General features: G+C 43.3%; 1 protein-coding gene across 1 annotated transcript; it reads right to left on the bottom strand.

Annotated features, from left to right (window-relative positions):
- Positions 1–259: 259 nt before the first annotated feature.
- Positions 260–2,745, bottom strand: LOC119271595 (WRKY transcription factor 71-like). The gene is made up of 3 exons (XM_037553355.1): positions 2,170–2,745; positions 1,107–1,253; positions 260–1,027 (listed from the first exon to the last, which is right to left on the bottom strand). Exons 1-3 carry the CDS (start codon positions 2,661–2,663, stop codon positions 631–633), a joined length of 1,038 nt encoding a protein of 345 aa, XP_037409252.1. The 5' UTR covers positions 2,664–2,745; the 3' UTR covers positions 260–630.
- Between the last annotated feature and the right edge of the window lie 7,919 nt (positions 2,746–10,664).

Here is a 10,664-nt window from a genome sequence, read left to right as displayed (position 1 = left end):
ACAAGCAAATCACGAGGAGGCGACACATACTATGCCTACTCCCACAAGAAACCGCCCAGTGCGTCAACGTCCAAAGCAATCAAAATTCTCTTTTGCGCCATGATTATCTCGACTATGCTTTGCACATGCATAAAATTAAAGAAACTGCCACCGGCCATCAAGGAAGTGCCCTTAAATAAATATATAAGCGTTCCACGAACAAGCAGAAGTTGAGATGGCGGCTTGTGTAAATAATTCCTCATAGAAACGAAAGTGAAGTGAAATATTCCTCTCATCAATGAGATACACATATGCACTCGAGTACATGTACAAGAAGTCCACAGTACGAGCTATATAAATTAATAAGTTGCAAGTGTTCTAGTTATTAGACCAGCTTCATCAACTCATCCAATTTGCCCGTGGAGGACAAATGGAAGAGGATTAAAGCAATGTAGGCACAAGTTCAAGATGAAAAGCTTGCATCGAATTAATAATTAGGATAACAGGACCGCAGCATGCATAGACCAAGCTCAAGGGTAACCCTGGCGATCACATCTGGCGCAACTCCAGCATTTGGAAAGCATCATATATGCATATCTACTAGGCTAGCTAGCTACTAATTAATTAAGTGTATCTGAAGGAGTTAATTAGTCAGGGGTTGTTGGGCATTGTGGAAGTGGAGAGGTCTTGCAATAGCGCGTAGTCAGTGAAATGGTACTGCTGGAGAGTTCCCGCCATTGGATGAGAGGTTGGATGATGATGGGGAGGCGGTGGCACGCTCAGCAGGTGCATGTTAGGGCTTGGGTAGGGCATGCGCATCATGCTCATCAGCTCTGGGTGGAACACCCCCGGCGGTATGAGGTGCGGCGGCGGGAGCCCGTGGAGTCCGGGGGGCATAAAGAGGTGCGCGGCGCTTCCCCGGAGGCTGGCGGGGCTGTGGTGCGTGTGCTGCCCTTCGTACGTGGTGATCACCGTCGACGGGTCCTGGTACGATCGCTCCACCCGCTTCTTCACGCCGCACTTGGGCGTAGTGCACCGGTAGTAGCTCCTGCGTACATACGTTGCCATTTACATGACGTTATCACGGCCGGTTCACACTGAGCTTCATGCATGCAACTAAAGCGTACCTTGGATAAGGGCTGTTCTTGACGGCCTTCTGGCCGTATTTGCGCCAGCGGTAGCCGTCCTCGAGGTGATCGACCTCGCTCTTGGTGAGGAAGGAGACGCGGGGCAGCCGCGGCCTCTTCTCGGCTTTCTTTTTGGGTTTGTTATTCCTGCAGCGGCAAAGTAACCAATCAGTTAGGTTCATCGGAAAACAAAAGAAAATAAGCACAGAACAGGCACTGATCCAACAGGGCCTAGCTTAATTAGCTAGGTCAATCAATCTATCGTGATTTGTCCGGAAGCACTATATATAGCTAACTATGTCGCATAGATATATATTTCATGGAACGGTGCAGCCCATGTCTATATAGTTCTGCCGAGAGTGATCAGTGCTGTAGATCTATAGTATAACAGACAGGGAGTGTAGTAAGTTAGCTAGCTAGCTAGATATATATACCTACTCTCGTAAAAAAAGATATATATACCTACAGATCACATGTCATGACAAGATCAGCCTGATGTAATGCAAAATTTAGGAAATTTATGCTAATGGCCTTGATGCTTTTGGAGATTATATTACATTTTTGGATCTTTTCTAAAAGGGGGAGAGATCTTTATTTTTGGTCTTCAAAGACGAAGCTATCTACTTGGTCAAAGTTTGAAGCTACGGCACGCATGCGCAGCAATTGATTAATTCTAAGGAAGATCTCTTCTAGAGTGTACGTCGATTGTCTTTTAAATTGAATACCACACGATCTATAAAGTTATCTTGGACCAAAGCAATAAGAAGCATATAAGACGACAAAAGTGTGCGTCAGCTTTGGGGCTAACCGGATCTAATTCATGATGAACTATAAGAACCCTAATGAAGCAAATCGTAGCAAACCCTAATGTTCACATCACGTAATAGACAAGGCACGAGCACAATGGGGCAGAACGAAAGAAAATCGAAGTAATTAAGCAATAGTAGGACCAGATCTATCACTGTATGAACACATCGCATAAGCTCACGACAAAAGGAATCGGTGAAGCAAGAAATCAAGGCGATTCACACAGCAGATCAGCATCAAATTGGCGAAAACCTACGCTGTCTTGGAACTTTCCCCATCTTCATGGTCCTTCCCATCCTCCTGGTCATCCGGCTCCTGCGCCCGGCCCTTCTTGCTCCGGCGAGACTTTCCCTCACCGTCCCCGCCTCCGGACGAGAAAGATACCGATGAGTTGGGTGTTAGCAGCGCCGCGCTTTCTCCAGCAGCGCTGCCGGTGCCCTGGCTGTCTTGGTCATGGCTCCTAACGTCGACCGACAGCTCGTGCTTGGCCGGCACGTCGAGATGCCGAGCTAGCCCGGTGGGGTCCAAGAACCCCTGCAGGTAGCTCGTGATGCTCGAGTACGGCGCGATCTCGTCGGCGCGCACGCCACCGCCGACGCCCTCAGGCTGGCTGAAGAAGAAGCTCTCCATGTCGTCGTTGCTGAGCTCGTAGCCGCCGGCGCCATCGTAGCGGGTGAGTTGGCCGTGGCCATGCTGGTGGTAGAGGCCATGACGGCCCTGATCCCCTCCCCCGCCACCACCGGAAGACATGATGCGAGAGTGGGAGGTAGCTAAGTGTGTAAAGAGAGGAGAGGCGTGGAAGTGAGGAGGAGGGTTTGAGCTTGCACCTAGTCTCGCCTTCCGCTCTTGATATTCATTTTTAATTGCAAAAGCGTGCAGGGATGATAGGCGCAAGATACGACTTTTGTTGAATGGAATATATAATTTTCAGTGGGTGCGGGGGCAAGGCGATCTAGCTAGTACTACGTATTCTAGTGTGATGTGTAGAATCAGTCAATTCCTAATGTGTCAGAACAAACTAGAATTTTACAGTTTGTTTAAGATTCTGTTTGCATTTATCCATCTGGGCGTATCCGTCAGAACAAACTGTCGGCATATAAAATGAACTGCAGATTTCGTTTTTTACAGGCATATTACTGCAGGTTACTGCTGATTGATCGAGATACTTGATTCGAACTGGATGTGATTTAGTGTGCTTAAATCCCGCGTTTGGACAGACATGGAGTACTTTGTTTTTCTCTCTTTTTTAGGGAAGGGCACATACATACTTGTAGTCCTCTACGGTCTAGCTGGTGTTGCAGCCAAGAAATTTGACACACAACGTGTGGCTTTACCCGGTAATACAGCGCTCTCATTCCATAATTCCACGTGCATATATGCGGGTACCATTTTGAATTAATGGTCGCATGCATACGCGTATAGCGCTGTGGAGTTGGAGCTTCTTTTTCTTTTCCGAAAAACTGTCGATCTATTTATCTTCAATCATGACAGTACAATAAACACCAGAAATAATAAAAATTATATCCAGTTCTGTAAATCATCTAGCGACGACTACAAGCACTGAAGCGAGAGTTGGAGCTTATGAATGTACTATCTGTCCACGTTTGTTAATTTTTTTCGTATTTTACTAAACTTTGACCTTAGATTTGAGTAGCAAAATATAAGTTGTATGACATACAAAATATATTGGTATGTTTGTATTTAAAAGAAGTTTTCAATAATATTATTTTTGTTACATATAAATATACTTCCTCCTATGCAAAATAAGTGTTGTGGTTTTAGTTCAAAATTAAATGTATGGTCAAATTTTCACCCAAAATGCGATGTGACTAATATACCCGGACGAAAGTATAGTACACATATACATACGGCATTCAAATTACTCTCTCTCTCTCTCTCCCTCCCTCCCTCCCACTCTCTCTCTCTCTGTGGAATACGGACAACACTTTCATGGAGTACCATATACATAACCGTACATAGTGCAACTGACCTTCCGGACGGATAAGATAGTCAGGTGAAATTAGCAAACCATGTTCTGTTGTCTAAATCAAACATGTATATGCGTGCATGATTTGGTTTTGTATTTTTCTTCTTCGAAACAATGAGCCTCCCCTTGACTATTTCTATTAAAGAAACCGCCACAGTACTAGAAGGTAGCAAATGAAACAACACCAAATGGAAAAGAAAGCCTCTGAAGGCAACCGAAGCAAAAGTCATTGGTTACTACTGCACATAGGCAGAGTCAACCAACAACGCAAATGACCCCTCCCCCTCCCACACACACACTTAGGGTGAAACTACTCTAAAAGTTCAAAACAGTTTTTCACCATGCTACTTATTACATCATGATCAGGGAAGAAAAGCTTATAGCTAAATGAGACTCCCAACACCACTCAGGTTCCAAATCCTCCTGTCCAAAGGGTTCCATTCATGTCTTCTGTTGAAGATTTCTCGCAACACCTCTCTGATCCTTAGCACACCATCTTCAGTTATACTTCCATCTTGGTTTTTTTTGTAATATTCTCCAAGAATTCAGCAAGGAACAAAATTTGAAAACCACAGAAGAGGATCATCACAAAATTTCTTGTCAAAGCACGCTCTATTCCTACTTTTCAAAATTGTCCAGCAGATAGTAACCCCCCCCCCCCAATGAGTACCAAGCGTCTTTGATTTCCAGGGAAAGACTGAAAGTAGCTTCCCATCATATCTAAAACACCATCAGGGGGTCTAGTCAAGTCAAAGGCACAAACCATCACCTGCCAGACAAATCTGGCAAGGATACACTGGAACATAAGATGATCAATATTCTCTTTGAGGCCACATAAATGACATTCTTCATTGCCATCAAATCCGTCCTCCTTTGATGAGATTTTCTTTAGTTAAAATGCTATTGTTGATCATCACCCACAAAAAAACCCTGATTTTTGAGGGAATTCTCAATTTCACTAGTAGAAAAGGGGGCAAAGGTCCAGGCCGGGTCAGCCCATTAGTCCCGGTTCAGTCCAGAACCGGGACCAATGGGGGCATTGGACCCGGTTCGTGAGCCCAGGCGGCCGGCCGGGCCACGTGGGCCATTGGTCCCGGTTCATCTGGACCTTTTGGTCCCGTTTGGTGGGACGAACCGGGACTAATGGGCCTCGCTCCTGGCCCACCACCATTGGTCCCGGTTGGTGGCTTGAACCGGGACCAAAGGCTCCCCTTTGGTCCCGATTCATGCCACCAACCGGGACCAATGAGGTGCCTATATATACCCCCTCGCGTAAGAGCAGAACACACTGCTCTATTTTTTTTGGCCGAAGGGGAGAGGGCTTGGTGGTGCTCTAGCTCACCTCCTATGCACATAAGGTGTTTGATGGAACTCACGAGCCACACTACTTAAGCTTTCTCCTCTCTAAGCTCGACCTCCAAGCTCCATTTTCCTCAATATTTGTCTAGGTTTAGCGGTCTGTCACGCCCCGTCCCCGTCTTCACCGCCGTCGATCACCCGCGTCGAGCTCATCGCCGGCACCACCGTGGTGAGCCTCTTGTTCTTATCTTCTTTCTGAAAGAAAAAATATATTCTTACTTCTATGTTTACATAGATACTTGTATTATTTTCTTACTTTTATTATTGCATCTTATATAGTGCGATGGTTTTGGTATCCGCCCCCGTCGGCCCTCGTCCTATCTATGATTCGGATGTGGTATATATATTATCTTTATAACTATTGGTTCATTTATTGTTTATGAAAATTATGCCGACCAACGTGACATAGATTTTATTTATGTAGGATGTATGTGAATCGAAAATTCCAACCGACCCTATTGTCGAGAGGTTAAATTTAGTTGAAGAAGAAAACAATTTGTTGAAGGAAAAAATAAAAAAAATTGAGGAGGAGAAGATGATATTGGAGTTGCATGTTGCGGATGTTGCCGATGATCACAAGATCAAGATGGATGCAATGCGCTCGAAGATTAGAAAGATTAGAAAATATGCCATTCATACCGAGGCTTGGTATCATTATGTTGTTGGATCAATTGTTACCTTGGTTGCGATTATGATCGCATTTGTTTTCGCATTGAAATGTTTTACATAGTTTCAATGTATGGTTTAATTAATTAGATGCTCTGGAGAGCTATATGTTGTTAGATGAGAACTATGTATGTACTTTGGTTTTAATGTGATGATGAACTTCTATTAATTTGGACACTTAATTATATATAATGCACGCAGATGAACCGGCAATGAATGTACGGTGACAAACACACCTCCGAGTACATTAAGGGCATGCATGAGTTTCTCGATGCGGTTGAGGCAAACAAGAAGAATGGTTTTATGTGTTGTCCATGCACTGAATGTGGGAATACGAGGTCTTACTCTAACCGGAAAATCCTTCACTCCCACCTGCTTTACAAGGGTTTCATGCCACACTATAATGTTTGGACGAGGCACGGAGAAATAGGGGTTATGATGGGAGACGGCGAAGAAGAAGAGTACGATGACAACTATGTGCCCCCTGAATACGGTGATGCTGCAATGGGGTAGCTGGTGAAGATCAAGATGAATCAGACGATGTGCCCAATGATGCTGCAACGGGTGAAGCTGCTAAAGATCAAGAGGAACCAGACGATGTGCCGATGATGATGATTTCCGTCGGGTCATTGTCGATGCAAGGACGCAATGCGAAAGTCAAAAGGAGAAGCTAAAGTTCGATCGCATGTTAGAGGATCACAAAAAAGGGTTGTACCCCAATTGCGAAGATGGCAACACAAATCTCGGTACCGTACTGGAATTGCTGCAGTGGAAGGCAGAGAATGTTGTACCTGACAAAGGATTTGAGAAGCTACTGAAAATATTGAAGAAGAAGCTTCCAAAGGATAACGAATTGCTCGACAGTACATACGCAGCAAAGAAGGTCGTATGCCCTCTAGGATTGGAGGTGGAGAAGATACATGCATGCCCTAATGACTGCATCCTCTACCGCGGTGCATACAAGGATCTGAACGCATGCCCGGTATGCGGTGCATTGCGGTATAAGATCAGACGAGATGACCCTGGTGATGTTGACGGCGAGCCCCCCAGGAAGAGGGTTCCTGCGAAGGTGATGTGGTATGCTCCTATAATACCACGGTTGAAACGTCTGTTCAGAAACGAAGAGCATGCCAAGTTGATGCGATGGCACAGTGAGGACCGTAAGAAAGACGGGAAGTTGAGGGCACCCGCTGACGGGTCGCAGTGGAGAAAAATCGAGAGAAAGTACTGGGATAAGTTTGCAAAGGACCCAAGGAACGTATGGTTTGCTTTAAGCGCGGATTGCATTAATCCTTTCAGGGAGCAGAGCAGCAATCACAGCATCTGGCCCGTGACTCTGTGTATGTATAACCTTCCTCCTTGGATGTACATGAAGCGGAAGTTCATTATGATGCCATTCTCATCCAAGGCCCTAAGCAACCCGGCAACGACATTGATGTGTACCTAAGGCCATTAGTTGAAGAACTTTTACAGTTGTGGAATGGAAACGGTGTACGTACGTGGGATGAGCACAGACAGGAGGAATTTAACCTAATGGTGTTGCTGTTCGTGACCATCAATGATTGTCCCGCTCTCAGTAATCTTTCAGGACAGACAAACAAAGGATACCACGCATGCACGCACTGTTTAGATGACACTGCAAGTATATACTTGGACAAATGCAGGAAGAATGTGTACCTGGGCCATCGTCGATTTCTTTTGACCAACCATCAATATTGAAAGAAAGGCAAGCATTTCAAAGGCGAGGCAGATCACCGGAAGAAGCCCGCCACGCGTACCGGTGATCACGTACTTGCTATGGTCAATGATTTACACGTAATCTTTGGAAAGGGTCCCGGTGGACTAGCTGTTCCGAATGACGCTGAGGGACACGCACCCATGTGGAAGAAGAAATCTATATTTTGGGACCTACCCTACTGGAAAGACCTAGAGGTCCGCTCTTCAATCGACATGATGCACGTGATGAAGAACCTTTGTGTGAACCTGCTAGGCTTCTTGGGCGTGTATGGGAAGACAAAAGATACACCTAAGGCACGTGAGGACCTGCAACGTTTGCACGAAAAAGACGGCATGCCTCCGAAGCAGTATAAAGGTCCTGCCAGCTACGCTCTTACGAAAGAAGAGAAAGAAATCTTCTTTGAATGCCTTCTCAGTATGAAGGTCACGACTGGCTTCTCGTCGAATATAAAGGGAATAATAAATATGCCAGAGAAAAAGTTCCAGAACCTAAAGTCTCATGACTGCCACGTGATTATGGCGCAACTGCTGCTGGTTGCATTGAGGGGGCTTCTACCGGAAAACGTCTGATTAGCCATTGTGAAGCTATGTGCATTCCTCAATGCAATCTCTCAGAAGGTGATCGATCCAGAAATCTACCAAGGCTAAGGAGTGATGTGGCGCAATGTCTTGTCAGTTTCGAGTTGGTGTTCCCACCATCCTTCTTCAATATCATGACGCACGTCCTAGTTCATCTAGTCGACGAGATTGTCATTCTGGGGCCCGTATTTCTACACAATATGTTCCCCTTTGAGAGGTTCATGGGAGTCCTAAAGAAATATGTCCGTAACCGCGCTAGGCCAGAAGGAAGCATCTCCATGGGCCATCAAACAAAGAATGTTATCGGGTTTTGTGTTGACTTCATTCCTGGCCTTAAGAAGATAGGTCTCCCTAAATCGCGGTATGAGGGGAGACTGACTGGAAAAGGCACTCTTGGAAGTGACTCAATAATATGCAGGGACGGATATTCTTGGTCTCAAGCACACTACACAGTTCTACAGAACTCTACCTTGGTGACCGCGTATGTCGATGAACACAAGAACAGTCTGCGCTCCAAACACCCGGAGCAGTGCGACGACTGGATTACATGTGAACACATCAGGACTTTCAGCAGTTGGTTGGAAACACGTCTCAGAGGTGACAACACTATTTGTGATGAGTTGTACTTGTTGTCTAGGGGACCATCTTTGACTATATTGACTTACAAAGGATACGAGATAAATGGGAATACATTTTACACGATCGCCCAAGATCAAAAGAGCACCAACCAAAATAGCGGTGTCCGCTTTGATGCAGCAACCGAGAGCGGAAAGGACACATATTATGGTTACATAGTGGAGATATGGGAACTTGACTGCGGACATGATTTTAAGGTCTCTTTGTTTAAGTGCAAATGGGTCAATCTGTCAGGAGGCGGGGTACAGGTAGACCCATAGTACGGAATGACAACAGTGGATCTGAAAAATCTTGGGTACATTGACGAACCATTCGTCCTAGCCAATGATGTGGCACAGGTTATCTATGTGAAGGACATGTATACCAAATCGAGAAAAAGAAAAGATAAGAAAGCGAATACATCATACGATGAGCCAAAGCGCCACATAGTTCTTTCAGGAAAAAGGGACATCCTGGGGGTGGAGGGCAAGACAAACATGTCTGAAGATTATGAAAAGTTTCATGAAATTCCTCTCTTCAATGTCAAAGCTGACCCAAGCATCCTGATAAATGATGAAGATTATCCATGGTTACGACGCAATAAGCAAATGACACAAGCAAAAAAAAAGTGAAGACTTTCTCCCGCAACTACTATGATGATACCATGCCAACTTTGTAACACACGAGTATGCTATGCCAACTTTTTCAGAGTTCATTTAAAAACTATGAATTTAGGTCGAATTTTCTCTATAGGTGCATCTATGTTCATTTTTTAGTAAAGTTAATCACAAACTTGTGATTCACACAAATTTCAAAGAATTCAAATTTTAACTATTAAAATTTGAAAACTAATGGCACTAACAGAAAGTTTATAATATTTCTAAAACTAATGGCACTAACAGAAAGTTTATAATTTTGCTGAACTAAAATCAAAAAGAATTAAAAAATAAAACAAAAAACAAAAGAAAATAAATAATACAAAAAACAAAAGAAAAAACAGGAAAAAAATAAAAATAGCAACAATAAGTATTTTGTTGTAAGTAGAAACAAAACAAAATAAATAAAGCAACAAAGAAAACAAAAAAAATAAAAAAGTGTTTTCAAATTTGAAAACTAATGGCACTAACAAAAAGTTTATAATTTTTCTAAAAGTAAAAGCAAAAAGAATTAAAAAATGAAGCAAAAAACAAAAGAAAATAAATAATGCAGAAAACAAAACAAAAAACTGGAAAAAAATAGGGCTCGCCCCTGGCCCATGACCATTAGTCCCGGTTTGTGCCACAAACCGGGACTAAAGGGTTGGTCCTCGTTGCGCTCAGAGTTTAGTCCCACCTCGCCAACCGAAGGGCGCCCACACCAGTTTATAAGTCCGTCCCTCTCTGCCTTGTTGAGCTCCTCTCAAAGTGAAAATAGATGCCCATATACAGGGAATTTGACCTAAATTCATAATGAATTTCTCTGAAATTCATATAAATTGATTATGAATTTAGGTTGAATTTTCTCTATAGGTGCATCTATGTTCATTTTTTAGTAAAGTTAATCACAAACTTGTGATTCACACAAATTTTCAAAAAATCAAATTTAAACTATTCAAATTTTAAAACTAATGGCACTAACAGAAAGTTTATAATTTTTGTGACCTAAAAGAAAAAAGAAATCATTAAAAAACTATAAGTATTTAGTTCTAAGTAGAAATGAAAAAATAAATAGCAAAAAAGAAAAAAATGCGTATAATATTTGTTATGACTAACTAAAATTACTAAATTGAGTATAATGATAAAACACAGTAATATTAAATAGCAGGAAAA

This window comes from Triticum dicoccoides, chromosome 3A, assembly GCF_002162155.2.
Source record: "Triticum dicoccoides isolate Atlit2015 ecotype Zavitan chromosome 3A, WEW_v2.0, whole genome shotgun sequence".
Classification (NCBI taxonomy): Eukaryota; Viridiplantae; Streptophyta; class Magnoliopsida; order Poales; family Poaceae; genus Triticum; species Triticum dicoccoides.
This window is presented reverse-complemented; position numbering and strand designations above follow the sequence as displayed.

Bases quoted from the DNA above. Each gene is read 5' to 3' on its own strand.
- LOC119271595 (XM_037553355.1), bottom strand. From the start codon at position 2,663: ATGTCTTCCGGTGGTGGCGGGGGAGGGGATCAGGGCCGTCATGGCCTC. The intron at 1,254-2,169 runs GTAGGTTTTCGC...TTGCCGCTGCAG, and splicing joins GGGGAAAGTTCCAAGACAGC to GAATAACAAACCCAAAAAGA. The intron at 1,028-1,106 runs GTACGCTTTAGT...GTATGTACGCAG, and splicing joins AAGAACAGCCCTTATCCAAG to GAGCTACTACCGGTGCACTA.